The 18,621-nt window shown below is 39.9% G+C and overlaps 1 protein-coding gene across 2 annotated transcripts in view; it reads left to right on the forward strand.

Moving 5' to 3' along the window:
• The window catches only part of RGS7BP (regulator of G protein signaling 7 binding protein), an 89,254-nt gene that overhangs the window by 50,691 nt on the left and 19,942 nt on the right, over nucleotides 1–18,621 (forward strand). For both annotated transcript variants that reach the window (XM_010974917.3, XM_031445903.2), the window contains exon 3: nucleotides 9,373–9,503. In XM_010974917.3, coding sequence (XP_010973219.2) covers nucleotides 9,373–9,503 — 131 coding nt within the window. The remainder of the gene's footprint in view (nucleotides 1–9,372; nucleotides 9,504–18,621) is intronic.

The following is an 18,621-nucleotide window of genomic DNA, read 5'->3' on the forward strand; positions in this document are numbered from 1 at the left end:
AACACTTCCCCCACTCATTTGTGCTTGTTATGACCATATAATTCCCATATATTATTTCACTTAAATCTTTTTAATAAAGCTGTAAATTAAGTATTATTTTCCTAATTCAGTTTTTGAGGCACTGTGAGGTTAAGGAAGTTTCCCAAGGTCACACAGTTAAAAATAATGAAATCAAGAGCTAAACCCCGAACTGTTGGACACAGGACCACTTATGCTTCATATGGAGGTGGGAAGGTGGTCTTTATGTTAATATTTCTTCCTTCCTTGAGAGGACGTGAGCCACTGCAGCAAAGCGGACTCTCCTCCTCCAGTAGTCAGATTACTGTTGCTTCCTTCCCTGACTTGACCACTCTGATGTTCCCAGCCTTGCTCCTTTGAGAACAAACACTACATGTAGCACGTGGACTCATATCCGGTCCGCCTTGAGCGTTCAGTCTGATTCATTTCAGCAAACATGGACTGAGAGTCTCCATGATCCAGGCATTCTGCTAGGTGCTCGGGAAACAGAAATAATGAATAAAACTTCTTGCTCTTGGGGATATTAATCCAGAAGGAAATATACCAAAATGTTAATAAAGGCCACCTCTGGGGGGAAGGGTATAACTCAATGGTAGACTGCCATGCTTAGCATGCATGAGGTCCTGGGTTCAATCCCCAGTACCTCCATTGAAATAAATACATAATTACCACCCCGTCCAAAAAAAAAAAAAAAACTGATTAATTTTTTTTAAGTTTAAAAAATTAAAAATTAAAAAAATTTAAAAAAATGGCTACCTCTGTTATTTGTATAAATCATCTTTTCCTTTTTTTACTTATCTGTGTAAAATGTCTGTTAATATGTATTACTGTTATAAAACAGTTTAAAGGAAAAACGAAGGCTGCAAGAGAAGAAATTCTTAAGAAATTGATCTCTAATTGTGAAATGGAGCTGGTTGCTCAACTTTTTAAATTTTAGAAGGTAATTAGGTTTTAATTTATTTATCTTTGATGGAGGTGCTTGCATTGAACACAGGACCTTGTGCATGCTAGGCACGCCCTCTGCTGCTGAGCTATACCCTCCCTCCCACATAAAATGGAGCTGGTGATGGCAGGACCAGCACTGTCATCCCAGTCTTCCATCTCTTCATAGCATCTAGGTGCTCCTTTTAAAGCTGCCCTGGGAAACGGTTTAACCGAGAACCTACTAGGTACCAGACAATCTGTTAAGAGGTGGAGCTTACAGAGGTAAATAAGATCAACTTTCTGGCCTCAAGGAATTTATAGTCCAGTGAAAAAACTCATGGTAGAATGCGGCATTTTCTATGTGTATAGATACTGATCTCTTCTGTTTGCATAAAGCTTTTGCTTTTTTGTAGAAAATAGCTGTTACATCTGTCTCAGAAATGCACATTTCCATATTGGCATGAAATGTCATCTTTTGAGAGTTATGCAAAAAATACAAATGATCATTGCACGCCAATAGGAAGACAGAACAACATCACAGAATCCTATTAGGCAGAGTATTTAAAGAACCTCCAGCATTGGGTAGGAGTCTGAAGTTGGAAAAGTAGACTGCAGAATGCTAAAAAAGTTCTAACTCTTCTCAAAATCTTTGACGTAAATTGAACAATGAGCCAGAGGGCTAAACTGGCAGCCCTGAAGCTCCTGCGCCTGGAAGAAGCTCTACGTATTTGCCACTGTTATATATATGATAAACACATGCCATCTTTCTACCCTATTCCTAAACCCTCCCCAAAGAGCCTTCCTGGTTCCATCTTTTTGTGAGCCTGAAACAAAGAATTTCAGGCCATACCTTGGACTTTCATGACCTTTTGTCACCCCTTGGACCATCACTCTCGATCAACAGTCTCTCACATGTAAGGGGAAGGCACAAACACAATGAGTTTGACAATGAGTTAGTCTATAGCGAGACATATTAGTATATATAACTACTCTGAAATGTTATCATTAGATATTAAAGTATTGATCAACATTTTGTGCTGTGACAATTTAATGAAATGAGGAAATTCCTTTTTTTTAAGTCAAAAATTCTCTTTTGGATTAATTGAATGAGTTAAATTTGGTCAGCCCAATTATCTCAGGTTGTTTTAAAGTCATGTCATTGATTTGGCAATACTGATGAGGCCTAGAGCTTTAGCCAAAGAGAGATACAACATCGTCTCACTTAATGACATAACTAAGAATGCAGGGCTTAATGCGATTTAGAAAAACCAACAGTTTAATATGTTGAGCCCTAAAATTTTGGTGGATAAAAGCAGGAATTAACTGCTTGCTGTAATTAATAACCCAGACTTTGAATATAATGAAAATTAATGAGTTGAATTCTTTCCAGTATAACACATGATAAATGAATGATTGATCTTTGAAGATCATTGCTGTCAGGTGAAAACTGAGCCTTAGAGGTTGAAAATCTTGCTTTTTGAGGCAAAAAATATTTTCCAGTTAAAATGTGGAAGCACATATATGTTTCTTTCATTTAAACATCAATGTGTACATGCTGTATATACAATAAGCTGATCTCAGCTATAGTCAGTGGGGTTGGGCTGCATGGTAGCCATGTGACCCACCGTGCTTGACTGTCATCTCAGCAGAGATGCAAGAATCCTAGACTCTGACATCAGCCACGGGTTGCTAACTGTCGGAATCACCAGACCTGGTAAAGCAGGACCTAACTGCCATTTCCAAACCCCATATGACTCCCAACCAGAGACCATAAAGAGAAAAACACTGAGGAAATCAGAGGGGAAAAGGGAAAGACCAAAAGGCTCTCGAGCCAAAAGGGATAGAACGGTGGGAGAAGAGGCCAAGAAAAAATAAGATATGTTATTTTGGAAAGTGAAGAAATACTGCTTTGCAAATGCTAGTTTTGTCTTGATCGATAAGCATGAGTTTCAAGTATCAAGGAAGAAAGTTATGATGTGCAGGTCACTAACGCCATCAACCTCTAACCCGCTGGGAAATGCCCAGAAAGGCCCTTAAGAATCGCCACAAAGGTCACCACCTATTCCCAGCTCTCCCCAGGAATGCCTTAACCAGTAACGCTGAAGATAAATAAAAGATGATTTACAATTCCGTAGTAATATTTTTAGTCTTATTTCATTATAAGTATCATAATGTCAGGAAATAGAAGGCTATTGATTTTTTTAAGTGTTTAAATGTGTTTCAATATAGTTTTTACTTGTTAAATGGGAAAAAAATGACTTGGTAATGCTACCCAGTATTTATCAACTCTCCCAACTGGGTCACGGGGACACGTCGAAGGTCCGGCCAGAGGGCAAACGAAAACCAACAGGAAGATGAAAACCAGAATATGACCCTAAATCATGAAAGGGCTGCCCCTCTGAGGCCCATTACTTTGCATAAGGGACCCAAAGTCGCCACCAAAAGACAACCCCATTGCACTACATGTTTCATTTTGCCCTTTATAAAAGTCAAGATTCATTTCTGACTGAACGCGAATAGCTCCAGGGCAGAGTTTGATCCCGATACGTGTTCAGGGTCGACCAAGGCACTAAGCCGTGTGTTCCCATGAGCGATGTGCTGTGCAGTGAGGGGAATCACTGCAATTACTTCTTCAAAGGCTCCGGGGGTGGGGGACAAACTTGCTGCAACACGCTGTGACGAAAATGCAGGAGGCTACTACCTAAAACACAAGTTTTATAAAAATTTGCTAGCGAAAGGTTATGAGAAAAACGGAGACAATGAGGAAAGTCAACTATTATATATACGGACACCCTGAAAAATGTCTTGTTTCTGTTCTTCTGATTAACTGGGTTCCTCTTTCTCTTGCAGGGCTTATTTTAGTATAAAAGATTATAGTGGTTTGGTAGACACCTGCCATTTTCTCTGTGTTATGAACTTGGATAGACCCTATAATGACATTTAAGAATTTGAAACCTAGACTAATCACTGGGTCACACACACTCACACACACACACACACGCTCTCTGCCCTCTGACTGTGCACTGATCGTGTAAACTTACAGAGCTGCCTTGAGAAGTCTCCTTCATGAAACCACATGAAGGCTGGGCTCTGAAGCCGTCACTGAATTTGGCACAAAAACGAGGGCATGCTTGTAAGTGGAACTCCTCCGACAGGAAACTCCGGAGGTATTTAAAGAGAAACCCTGGAGCTCAGGATCCTTGCGTAAGTCAAGTAATCCCTTTCCTCCCTAGCAATTTGCTCTGAAAAATCAAGCAAAGGGTATCATTCCCTTTGGCTTCATGGGTCTTCCCTCATCATTTGACTTAATCAGCAACAACAGAATTGATTCTGCAAAGAGAGTCTTGGAGAGATTTGCTGCAACAGGAGCTCTGGTTTCCATCTCCGCCAGCTGACACACCTCAAGTGTTTATCTGTCATCGCCGAAGTCTGTGAAATGCCAAGTGGTTGTCAATGGGGTCACACCTTTCTTTCTCAGCCTAATGGCACGTTATTTAACCAAAGTCGCCTTCAGCTCCATACTTGGGAGCTGTAAACAAATAATGTTACAGAATAGCAGAGAATTTTTAATACTAAGACTATATACAAGCGTAAGGCTAAGTAAACACTTTACCGTGCTTAGATGGATTGCAGTCAACTTCAACAATCCTTCCCAGTTTTTACTTGTTTTCCTGGACATGATCTCATTGGATCCTTGCGACAACCTTGGGATACTTCAGTTGTGAATAGTTTTATGCATGTTTCACAGTGGAGGAAACTGAGTCTCAGATAAGTTATAGTGGGTTTTTTTGTTTTTTTTTGACCACTCACAAATCTAAGCAGCAAAGTCTGTATTTAGAAGAAAGTTTTCTGACTCCGGAACCCATTTTCCTTTCATTATGTCTGGCTGCCTTCAACTAAATATATAAACCATTACATTAAGGACAGACATTGAAAATAACTAATATTTTGCTGGTTTTTAAGAAGCTATTAGCAGCTGCACGGAATGCCAAAATCTGGCAACCTTGGCAAAAGAGCAGACAGATGCAGAGCAAAGGCACTTAATAGCCAAAATCCCCAGTGTGCTGACTCCTGAACTCGACCTTACTTGTCATAAAGCTTCCAGTTGTTCTGTTCAATGTTTGCCATGTAACTTCTCGGGGAATTGTAAATTCTGGGACATCAGGTAAATGCCTGCCACCTAGAGTCTACAGCTAAGTTATATTTTCTTTACCACATATCTACCCGTATGTTCGCCCCTCTATCAAACCAGCAATCCAAATTATTTTCCTGAAGTTGCAGACATCAGCAAACTTTATACCTAAACTGTTCAGCATGCCGATCATTAAGTGCGGTTCAGTATTTGCTTATGGGTTTCTTTCTAAGTGAAATTTGCATCTCTTCAAATGCACAAATCGAGTGTACCATTCAATAAGTTTTGCCAAATGTGCACACCCATGTAACTCAAACTTCTATCCAGATATGGACTATTACCCTCACCCTAGAAAGTCTCCTCTCCCCATGCCCCTCCCCTCCAAAGTTCTAGTATTTATCATCATGGATGAGTTTTACCCGCCCTAGAACTTCGTATAAGTGGAGTCACACAGTATAAGGGTTTTCTCACCCCAGATTATGTGTTTAAGAGGCTTTCATGTTGTTTTGTGTATCTGGAGCTTACCCCTTTTAATTATCAAGTATTATTCCATTATAGGAATGTTCTAGTTTCTTTTTTTTTAACTGAAGTATAGGTGATTTGCAGTATTCTAGATTCTTTATTCACTTTCCTCTTGACAGATACCCAGGCTATTTCCAGTTTTTAGTTATTCTAAATAAGACTACTATGAATACTCTTAAAAAGACCTTTTTGTGAATAGGCTTTTATTTCTCTTGGGTAAATACCTAGAAATAGAATTTTCAGGTCTTAGAGAGGTATATGTTTTGTTTTAAAAGGAACATCCAGAACTTTTTTCAAAGGAGTATTACCATTTTAACTCCCACCAACAATGTAGGAGAGCTTCTGTTTTTCACATCATTAGCAACATTTGACATTGTCAGTCTACTTAATTTTAGCCATTCTGGTGGGTGTTCCTCGTATTACTTTTGAATTACAAAATAAGAGTATCCACAATAGAGAGCATTTCCAGTACTAAAGGGCGACTTAGGCAACGTCTGTGTTCATGTCCCCCTTACTACACCAGGTCAGGTCTCTTAAGTCATATGATTAAGACACTGAATCCTGATTCTCATCTTTAAGGTTCTGATGGAAAGATTCATAATCTGGCAGTGATTTTAAATGTTTTTGGACTCAATTTGAGCTCTAAATCACTGAAATATTATTGAAGTTAATCTTTAGGATATATTTTCTATTAATACTTAGGCTTTTAAATTAATCAAAATGATCAGGTGAGCTTGACTTATGCTCAGTGGAAAAATAAATAATCACACCTAGTCACAACTTACAAAATTTCTTTCACTGAATTAAATGAGCATCACCTCAGGGTTAACTCTCACAGACCTAAATCTGATTAATAAGAGTCAATCGCCTTAGACTAAGCGTCAGTAACGTGTGGTGAAGTTACCTCCAAGCTAAGTTGCTTCAGTTCCTGGAGGAAGACTACAGCCCTAATTTTGTTTTCACGTAAAATCCTCCTCAGGTTTTACCATTTATCCCCAGGAAGTTTCCAGCTTCTACATCGCTGTTTTCTTGACTTTTTCTCCGTTCTCCAGGCTCTAACTCTTGCTCCCTTGTCATGAAAATAACCTAGATGCCCGTAATGCTTCTCAAAAATATATTTCAGTCCACTGCTCATGACATTAGACGTATTATAACCCATTTGACAATTTGTCTTTTAATAAGCTTTTGGTAATTTGTAGCAGTAATACAGCTTAGAGTGCTAACGTGGGGGAAATGAATTGTACAAGTCCTGAGGCTAGTGTAACCCAGTCAAGGCATTTGAAACACTAACATAAGAGGTATCGTAACTTCTCCACTGCTCTTTAACTAGCCCCTTTCTTTCTCTACACTTCAATTTTCCAAGATATTAAAGGATAATCTACGAGCATATGTATGAATTTTCTCACCAGAAAATTTATGACAACTTTAGCATCAATTAATTTTTGTTAGACTGATTGTATTTCTGGTGGCCCCTGTTCAGTTTCTTTCCCTAACAGTTAGGAAGAGCAAAACGGTTCCAAGTTTCTAGAATCTCCATAGGTTCCAGAGGCATTAGGAAGACAGCACCCAAGGAAATGGTATGAATTAGGCATTTTAATCTCTGTTCTGACTTGCCTTTTGTCAGAAGCACTTAATACACTGCTTTATCTCTCACTGTACAACTGTAAAAAAAAAAAAAAGTATATATTGGCTTTTAAGATATGTTACTACAGTAATCATTTGTTTAAATTACATAAAATGTCATCTATATCTGTAATTTAATCATTTGTTTAAATTACATAAAATGTCATATATATATATGCAAAGAAGTTTGCATATTTTTGGAACCAAGCCACTAGACACATATTTTGTACTTCTGAAAATAAGAAGACTGCATGGCTTGGAATGATCCTGCACTGGCTAATTGTCCCATTCATCAGCTGTACACTACACACCACAGACTCATTATAGCTTTTTTTTTTTTCATCTGCATATGAGCCACCAGGGCCAATGTTATGCGCAGGTGAAAGCAAGCAGCTATGACGGGGATGATGAAGCAGCACGGGAAAGACCAGCCTGCCTTAAAATATTTTCCCACTAGCCTGCCTTTGCGATAAGACATTATCTTCAGATTTTTCTATTAAAATCAATGTATTAGCAGATAGTATACCAGGAACACTTTTTATTAGATGAACCACTGATGCCCACGATTCCTTCAGAGTTTAGCAGAGCCATGAGAGGCAGGGAGGAGACAGGCAGAGGCGTTTTGAAAGGCTGAAGATGATATGAAATAATGAGACGCTGTGTGTGTGTGTGTGTGTGTGTGGCGCAGGGTTGGTGGGGAGGACTCTAGGGCGCAGGAGGACAGCTTGAGGGTGGAAGGCACCTGTGGGAAGAAGCTCTGAAAGAAAATCTGGGACCTTCGCCAAAGATACACTTGCTTCCAATGTTGGCCTAGGGCTGGACTCATGAGACACAAATGAGAAAGTAACGTAGTCTCTCATTTTTCAGACAAAGCTGAATTTTGCATGTGAAGCTCTTGTGAGGCACTTTGTTCTGACACAGGAAAGACGTGGAATAACTTTGCAGGCATCACACTCAGGCAAAGAATTTAGCATTGTCTTGTGTTATATAAGCCATGTTGTTAGATAAACTCTGGTTTATCTACAAAGTAAGTATTGAAAATGAAAACTGATTATCATGGTACAGTGTGGTGTAAAGGCAAACTCTTTTGAAGGTGATTCCAGAACTTACATAAAAATGAAGGCACCATTTTTTTTCCCAATAATTGCCCTGAACATTTTTGTCACTGACCACTTTACAAAGGACTCAAGTCCAAAGGCTGTGTTGTTTAGTCATATTTCATTGCATTTTAAGTGAATGGAGATGGAAGTAAAGATACTACATCAGGACATTAGACAGAGTTCACTTTTAGGCTTCTTCCATGTCTAATCTCTCTCTCAGTTTTTCCCTTTTATTTAGTTTGCTTTATTCAATACACACTATTTTAGTTGCACAGAAAGAGTTCTATCAATAACTAATTTCTCCCCTCTTAAAAAGTAAAAGTGATTATTCCATGTTTTATCATCATATTTGTACATTTTATCATAGTTAATAGATAAAGGCTCAAGGACTTTAAAATAAATTTTAGAGCATAAATTTAGTCTTTACTTAGCTTTAGATTGTTAAGCAGAATTATTAGAATTTTATTACTTTTCTTTTTTCATAGATTTTTCATTTTTCATTAAAAACATTTAGCCTTTCATAAATTAACCATAGCAAACAATAAAGGAAAGTCCTTTAGACTGAGACAAAAGACCTTGATAAAAATAATTTGTTATCTGGGCTCTCTAACCATATTATGCTAGGCCTTTAATATTAAAGAGCTATCTTATAAATGGTAATTGAATAGTTCTTCATTAGTTTCTCTAAAAATAAGGGTTTTTAATCTCTTTTTGCAGGCAAGGATAGTCTTATGGTTTAAATATATTTTGGAAATTTGTTCCAAGTTAAATTGAAATGTTTGATATTTTCAATTACTTAAAACATTTATAATCTTAAGCTCCCAGCAGAAATCTGCTGCTGAAGGGGAAAAATATTAAGAGCTGTTAGACAGAAAGACACTTATGTAAGAACTGTGACATTGATCATTGCTTTGAAAGCAAGAAATCCTCTATTTTAGACCCAAGGCTTTAAGGAATCTTCAGTGAGCATTTTCCCCTCTCAGAGCCGAGACAAATGGCTGATGAGTGAAATCTTGAGACTGTTCACAGCTCTTCTTTTTCATTCTGTTGCAGCCCGGAAGATGGTGAGATCCATCCAGAAATCTGTCGGCTCTACATTCAGCTGCAATGCTGCTTGGAAATGTACACAACGGAGATGCTAAAATCCATATGTCTGCTGGGGTCTCTTCAATTTCATCGAAAAGGTATCTACGTTTAATATCTTGCCATAAACACTGAGAAAAACAAAAGCTCATCTTTTGCAAAGGCCTATGTGTACCATATGTCTACTGACACACAATTAGAATGGATATAAATGTCCAGGAAATGTGTGATATAAATGAATAAAAGAAGTCTATCTCAGGACTTTCAAAGTGCTTAAGAACACTGATCCTCTTGAACAGAAACTGTGGTAGAAACAGTTCTCAAATGTACCATTTTATCCCTTGTGAACATGACTTTGGTTAGAATCAGCATGAGCAACAAAAATACATAATGATCTTACTAGGGTAGTAAATAATCTCCAAGATTGCTGCTATTTCCCTAAATATATTAGGTTGCAAGAAGACAAATATTGTAAGACATGTATTGTGTCCCAAAGATATAAAAACAGGGGGAACTCAACAAACAATAGGGAGGCATATGAGTAATAGAAAAATCTCATTCCTTGGCTTAAACTATAAAGGGATTATATTGCCTCAAATGACCGAAACCTCCAGAGGTGGCAGTGGCTTCTGCATGGTTTGATCAGACTTCTGACTCCCTTCATGAGTGATGCTCTGCCTTCTCCTGAGTGTCGACTTTACCCTCAAACTGCCTTTCCCTACGTTAGCAAACTGATTCCGACAGTTTCAGCCATCACATACGCATGCACAGAGAGAATTTCTCCCATAAGAGACTAGCAAATGTCTTGCGCCTCATTCTGACTGGAACAGGTCAGACCATGGGTCTACACTTGAGCCAATCACTATAGCCAGAGGTATGGAATTATACTGATTGGTTTAGGCCCATTTGTGGAGCTAGAAGAGGAGTCAACTCCACCCAACCAGTGGCTATTACATGATGGGAGAGGGTGGAATGGAATGGATGCTGGGGAGGAAGCCAAAAGTTTCTGTCACTGGGATTCAATCTGTATTTTCTTTATTAGTTCATCAAATAACTTATTTTGGGGGGGAACTCATGAATGCAAACATTTTGTGCTTGAGCTCAGGAAATAGGGGGATGCACAGAGGTAATCTTTGTCTATGATTTAAATTCAGAGATAGAAAGGGTCAGTAAACTCTGTAATATTCAGGAAAAATCTTGTAGAAAAGGTTGTGAAGATAGGGTTCAGGTAAGGAAGGAAAAAGAAAGGCCTTTCAGGTGAAGAAGCAACTAACGTAGAGATTTGAAATCAAATGAGTGTGCAGTCGAGGAGGAACTAAGTGACATGACAAAGTACCTGCAAAATTCAGAGCTTGTGTACACACATATGTGTGCACCAGACAAAACTAAAACTAAGATTATGCAGCATCGCTCCAAGAGAGAACATTTTCTCCACAGAGAAAGATTACTTCTTTTTCCTTTTTCCTTCTGAAGCCTGAACTTCCACAGTTTCCATCTTTACTTCATGTTTGGAGAGATTATCCCCTTGACACTCCGGATGCCTGAACACTAAATTGAATACTCAGAGGCACTGATGACACCCAAACAACTGTCACAGCCTGATGTCTTTACTTGTCCTCTCCGTTCTCATGCACGGCCCCCCGCCCACACACGTGCATTCACACGTGAACACGCATAGAGAGTAGAATTTTCATTCTTTTTAATCATGGTTGAATCGACTGGGTATGCGTCGTTTTCCCCCAGTTCTGCACTGGCTACACTTGCAGTATTTCATTCCCATGTTGCCCCTGGAATCTCCCTTGATGATTGTCCTCAACACCCAGTGACCTCCACCCCTCCTCTCTCTCTAACCCCTCGGTTTTTCACCTGGTCTCCTGCCACCCACTCCTATTTTTTGTCTTTTCACAAATGACATTTGAAAGGAAGATTCTTCTCTGCTAGCTCTCTGTTTAAAAGTAAAAGGGATTCCCTCATCCAGCTTTTTTCTTTATCGTATTTGGTCTTGACCACACAAACAAAAAGCACATCAACTCTTAACTGTGATCAGCTCATTTGGTCTGCGCAGCCTCCTGTCTTCATTGTCAGTCTCTGATCTGTGTCCTCACCTGCCTATTCTTTTAAAAATGATAAACCCCTGTTCCTCACTCAGCACCTAACCCTCTCTGTACAATTCTGAAAAGAATATACCTGGCAATATCTTTGATTTCTCCCCTTTGTGGGATTAAGTCTCCTTGTATTTCTATTTTACTCTAAAATCATTACTACTTAAAGTGTAAATCCTTAGACAATCTGCTTCAAAATTATCCAGGATACTGAGTAAACATGCAGACTCATGGATCCTGCCGAGGACCAAATCCAAATGAATCAGAATCTGAGGGCACTCCTGGTGATTCTGAAACACAGTGAGGATGGAGAACTATTGTGCTACCCTTTGAAACAAAAGGAAATCATTCCATCATAGGAATAAAAATGGAAATTTCCAAGCCCTTATCTGGCTATCCTTTACGCACCTAAGTACATGCTTTCAACTTTGTTGTATGCTTTCTTGTTTATCACCACTAGAAAGAAGTCTGTCTATCAAGATTTAAGATGCTGAGTAATCCTCTCTTTATCCAAACAGTGGTATCTCTGGTGTGGCCTTGGGCTAGGGAAGAACTCACTAAGTCCCTTCAAGAAATCAAATACAGTTGGCCCTTCCAGATTCAACCAACCACAGATCATGTACTCTGCTTACAATCTATGGTGGTTTGAATCCATGGATGCGGAACTACAGATACAGAGAGCCAACTAAGACTTGAGCATCTCAGATTTTGGTGTCTGTGGCAGGTCCTAGAACCAACCTTTTAGAGACCCTGAGGGACAACTGTATACATGTCCTCAGAGTCTTAGGGAAATAGTGATTTCCATTCTAGTCTGTAACACTCGAAATCTCTTTCTGCTTCAAATCTCTTTCCAGTGTGTTTATTTTAACGCTATGATAAAAACTGGTCTTTTGATAACTTTTAGGTTGGCTAATTGCTTCTTCCTCAGTGTGAGGGTTACACATTGGCCATTTCTCTCTTCTTTACTCATTCTGTTTCATTGAGGGGAAAAGAAGGAATTGTAATTGAGTCATTAAGTTTGGCACTAATATGAGAGTCCATTTTTCATTGCGATTGGATCCTGAAGCCAAGTTGTTTTGCAGTTATCTGTACTTTTAATTTATTTTTATTTCAAATTAGCCACCAGAAGCCCAGAAAGTATTGTATATCACATTTAGTTTTACTATTGTATTGAGTAGTTATTCGTTTGCTTTTTGGAGAAAAATGGCACACAAGGTTACTTCAGGGGTGAAGAGTATGGTTTGTTTCTGGGAAAAAATAAGCCTTGAATAATTTTAAAGCTCCTGGAGTGAGCTTGAATTTAATAATGAAAATTATCCTGCTCTCTCAGTTAAGCAAATTTTAAATATCCTTAGTCCTTAACAATATCTTCAGTGAATCTTCATGCTTCTTCCATGCACCATGCTTCTGAATTGTTGTTGTCCCATAAGTCTGACTGGTACAGTCTACTTGGAAATCTTTTATACTTTATAAGGTCATGCTATTGCCAAAAAAATATAAAGACAAACAGTACTAAGATGATTTTCTTATTTCATGGCCAACAAAATTAAATTACAGTAATATGAGGGAAAAATCCACATTTAAGAAAGGCTATTGGATTATACTGTGTAGAATGTGATTCTGAAAAACTGTTTCATTTGTTTCAAGAAAATGACAGATGGGAATAATTTCAGGCATTTTGTAATTTCATATTCTAACGCTTTAAGTTGTACATTGGACCATTACTTGACAGAGTCTAATTTCTATGTTTATAGTGAAAAATAGTTGCTCTCACTTCTTCACAGTTAGTTTAGGTAGGAAATCGTTTCACATAACTGAATCCATATATCACACTGACCATTAGTGCCTGTTTCCTGACACTAGATGAAATAAGATTGCAGGTTTTGTTCACTCCATTGGCGGAAAGTGGAGCCAGGTTTCTAAGGCGGTTGAATGATCCTGCTATTTTGACCATGGCTTTCCCCTCTCCCACAGTCTCCCAGCAGTCAATCAGTTTTGACAATATTCCCGTTCTGAAAGGAGCAGAGATGATGGAACACTCCAGGGCAGCCCCTCTTCACGTGTGAACTTGCTCTTTCCAGCTTGATTCTCATCTCTCTGAGCCCTGTCAAGGGTCTTCCCTGACTCTGCCCCACCATCTGCTATCATTTACAGCCAGATTGTCCCCACGTCCTTTGAGGTATACCATCTTCCCTTGCTTCCCCCTAAGATAAGATGGGTTCTTCCCCTGCAATGTGCCACCAGGAGAGAGAGAGAGAGAGAACAGTGGAAATGTAATCACAAAATGGAGAGAAGAGAGAGAAATGCTGAGTTGAAAAATCTTAATTTAAAATCTAGTGAGAGCTGAGAGCTCAAGATGCTCTAATAATAAATTAATGAACCACCATCCAGCAAAATACAGGATAAACTCAAGACAACAAAGAGAATGTGAGAGAAGTCTTTACTTCACTGTATTTAGCTTCCTATTAAGAAATGTAAAGGAAATGACCCACACCAATAAAAGAAACAAGCAATATAAAGACAGAAATAGAATAGAGCCCCAAGTAAAGACCTTATTTGTCAATGTAATGAGGCAATTAATACTAAAATAGAACAGAAGGTTAGAAGAAATGAAGCAGAATAAATCTTAAAATAGACTATGAGTAGAAACATGCATTTGTTCTTTGAACAAATATTTATTGAGCAACTATTAAATATAAGGCACTGTCCTAGGTGCTGGGAGACTGCAACGATCAGAGCTGACAAGATCCCTGTTCTTGTGGAGTATATTGTCTAGTGCAGAGAAATAGTGGGTGGGTGGGGGGAAATTCTAAAAATCCCAAACACTAGCAATTACAACGTCGATAGTTAAAATGGAATAGGTAATGTAACAGAAAGTGACCAAGACTGGGTGGCTACTTTAGAAGGTTTGGTCAATGCTCTCTGAGGAGACAGAATGTAATCTAAGATTTGAATGACAAGAAGGAAACAACTTCATAAACACTGATATCTAATGCTAAGAACCCAAGACACAGAAAATGCTTGTACTATTTGCAGAATATAAACATAACCAACTTCTGGAATCTGAGGGCAATCTAACACCACCTTTTACTGTGTCTCCATGTCTTCACATCCCAACCAGTGAGCCAGACACCATATCCATCACCTTTTGCCAAAGTAGTTGTCAGCTGAGGGTAATAGCAATGAGAATAGCTTCCACTTACTGTGTACTTTCTACTTGCGGGGTGCTTTATACATGTTATCTCTTTTTATCCTCAAGTATTATTTCCCCCATTTTACAGATGAAGAACCTGAGGCTCAAAGAGGTAACTTGTCCAAGGTCATATAGCACATTAATCTGACTGCAAAGTTGGTGATTATTCCACTACACCAGACCATTTCCCACTGAGCTACACTGGAGGAAGTCAAGAGAACATATCAAATGGAAAAATAAAAGATGCTAGCACAATGGGCCAAATTTTATCTGCAGATTCAACATACTTAATGATTAGTGTGCATATTTCAAAACACCATGTTTCATGGCTAAAATTCATTGTGTATTTAATTTCTTACCAAAATAACACTAAGTTCAGAGTGTTATCTTTAAGACGGGAGGGAAACTTCACTCCATAGATCATTTAATGATTTATTTATTTAAACATTTTAAACATTTTTTTATTTTTTATTTTGGGGGATGAGGGAAGGTAATTAGGTTTATTTATTTATTTGTTTCTTACTGGAGGTACTGAGGACTGAACCCAGGACCTTGTGTTTTACCCCTAAGCTATACCCTCCCCTCCCATTTAATTATTTATAAAATATTTCACTTTGGGTAAAGAAATTTAATTCTAACTAGGAAATAATTATATGCAGTAAAAATGCAGCATTCATGTGATCCAAAGAGAGCATTTTTTAGCCATGGTACCCATTCAGGAAAAGTTGAAATTAGTTAACTGCTAAGTAAACTGTACATTGTTCTGCACTACCTTAGGGGCCAGAAATGGATCAGTAAAAGCCTCAGTGGGACCTCCCCTAAATGTGTTTGCATTGTCTGCTCTCCTCCTGTGCTGCACGGGGCCCCTGTGCACCTGCTTCCTCACACAGCTAACGGAACCCCCAGGGCGGCTGCTGCTCTGGTGCAGTGATAGGACCACAGCGTCACAAGGAGCACAGAGAAGGAGGCAGGGCAGTAGGGGGAGGGAGACAGCTCTGTTTCCCTTCTGAACTGGAAAGTGTTTCTTTCCCAGTGTTTGGGCAAGAATGGAGCTCTGTTTATGGTATAAATATCATTTTCCACTACGTGTTTTAGGGCACTGTGAATATCTTCTTACTCTAACATACAAGAGCCTTTGAAACTATTTTTAAATATAGGTAAACAACTAACTGAATTAATATGACTTGTTTCTATTTAAATTACATGCTTTTTGGAAACGCGAGAGTAAAAGTGGACTGCTTAGCAAGCAGCCTACATTTCCCGTGTCCTTTCCACAGTGCATGGAGTTACAAGCTCCCACCAGTTACGAAAATGCGTGAGAGTGAGTGATTGTGTGGACGAACTTCCACGTGTCTCGTGTAAGCTGTGTCCCTTTTGCTGTTCACAGTCGGCCTGAAAGCTGTCCTGGGGGGCCGTCCCTGCCCATAGTATCAGAGCAGGTCATGTGTCAGGAGTACAGAGGACATAGGAAATGTGCCCCTGTCATCAAGGAAGTGACAGTTTAGTGCTGTAATATTAGCTCCAAGAAGATTCGTTTGTTTTGTTTTGATTCCTAGGGATATTGAAGTAAATGGAGAAAATTGACTCTGCTGGACACTAGAGGCCAAATTCAGGGCCCCCAAAGAGACACTGTCTGTGGCAACACTTCCCAGAGTTACTGTAGCCTCAAGACAGGCAGGAAAGCAAGAGGAGGGGGAAAGGGAAGGGGAGAGAGGAAAGTGCGAACAGAGAAGAAAGAGGGTGGGAGAGAGGAGATCGGGAGCAGGAAAGAGGTCTCCAGAGCGAAGTGTGATAAAGGACGCCCCACTCTAAATAAAGGACCCCAGCCCAATCTTCTGGGCCAGTGCCTAGGACTTCTGAGGCGGGGGGAGCTCTGTGGAGCTTGAGGCTGCCCGGCAAGCAGATGTGTTTTCGTTCCTCTTGAACGACTGACCATTTCTCACGAATATAAGAATAACCAGCCTTCCAAACTGGTATGTGCTTCATGGGTGGTTTCCCTTAACTTTTCCTCAAACATGCCTATTATATTATCCACAAACAGGCTAAAAATACTTGGAAATCCCAAAGGAGCTGAAGGCAAAAAAGCTTTGCGAGGCCCTGAGGAAAGAGGCCAGATTTTTGATGTCCTGGTTCCCAACAGCGATGAGCCAGCGTGGTGTGATTTCAAGGTGCTCTACAGGCTCTCCCCTAGCCCCCGTCTCCTCCCCGAGAAAATATTTGTTCACTGAGACCTGAAATTGATTTTGCAGGAGACAGAGTTTTTTATTTCATAATAAAAAATGACTTTAAGTGCATATTCACTTTTGGGCAAAGTAAAACTGTGACTTGAAGTTACCATCTGGAAGCAGCTCCACCGCTTTCCCGAGGTCAGGGCAGAGAGCCCACCTGATGTTAGAAACAGGTGCTGCGTTCTAAGGACAACGGGCACCCTGGGGAGGCAGAACTTAAATCGGCCACCATCCGGGTTAGCAGGGCGCCCCCTGCTGACTTTTTAATGTGGCTCAGAGGAACATCTGTGAACGGACCCTGCAAACCTCTCCAGCCTCACCTCTCACCAGCCACCGCGCCTCACCTGCCCCCCAGGCCCTGCCTGCCACAATCAAGGCATCTTGAACCACTTTGAGGAACCGGAATTCGAAAGTTCTTTCCAGTTGTTCTCTCTGCCTGAACCATGTTGCCCACCCTCCCCACCCCAAAACCGTCCTTTTTTTCCCTGGTCCATCCCTATGCTTTCTTTGAATTATACCTGTGAGACTTCCTACAAAAAGCTTCCCTGGCCTTCCAAGGCTGGGTCTCTGCCCACCCGGTGTGTCCGCCAGGCACTTCCATGACACTGACGATGGCCTGCATTACACGGAGGGGTAGCTGCCCAATTGGTTGTCTGTTGTCCCCTCGAAAGTTGGTCACCTGGAGTGTGTTCACCATTGTACCTCCAGCATTTAGCACAGTGCCTGGAGCAGAGTCCAGGTTAAATTAATAACTAGTGACTAAGCAAAGGAACTGCTTTCACTCTGCATCTGTTGTTAAAACAGAGGACGTGTAACTGGAGAAAAAAAGCTTGTCCAGAGATGTCGGACTGAACCCATTCATATATTTCCCCTCCTACTAAAAATCCTTTGGAATAACAGCAAAAGATATCATGAAAAGAATAAGTCCATATTAGTTCTTCTGTTTGTCAGAGTGGGGTGACAGCTGTGTGAAGCACCACCAAGTCTCAATGGAAGAGGACAAGAAGAGTTCATTATTCACGCACATCACAGCCCCGTGCCAGGGCTGCGGCGGGCTGAGCTGCTCTGCTTTCTCCATTTCCTACATCCATTCATCCGTCAGGGGAGAAAGAAAGCATGAGGGTTCATACGGGAGGATTTTTAGAAGTCAGTCGAGAAGAAGCATACGCTAGTCTTATTCAGAATCCATTTGCTGTAACTCTGTCACGCGGCCCCTGCTGATTGTGAGAGGAAAAGGAAACAAGATGGCAGACACAAGAGTCTTCCATGCCTCTGAGAAACAAGGAAGGGTGACTTTAACAAACCAGAAACTGAGGGATTTCTCAAAGCTACAGAACAATTGGGATTGGATTGGTGGACATAAGACAAGAAGCCACCTGTCGATAAGAAACTCATGAAGAAATAAAAGAAATTCATGCAGGAGAAAATTTACTACAAAAGTGAAACTAATTGCAGAGGATGGGTGTGCCTCAGTGGTAGAGCGCATGCTTAGCATGCACAAGGTCCTGGGTTCAATCCCCAGTCCCTCCATGTAATAAAATAAATAGATCGATAAACCTAATTACTTCACCCTAAAAAAATTTTTTTTAAATAAATTTGAAAAAAATTTAAAGTGAAATCAATTCCACAGATACTTCAAATAGGAATAAACAAATCCAAATCATGGGAAAGGTTTCTGGAACTGTTGTCAGGGAAA

This window comes from Camelus dromedarius, chromosome 3, assembly GCF_036321535.1.
Source record: "Camelus dromedarius isolate mCamDro1 chromosome 3, mCamDro1.pat, whole genome shotgun sequence".
Lineage (NCBI taxonomy): Eukaryota > Metazoa > Chordata > Mammalia > Artiodactyla > Camelidae > Camelus > Camelus dromedarius.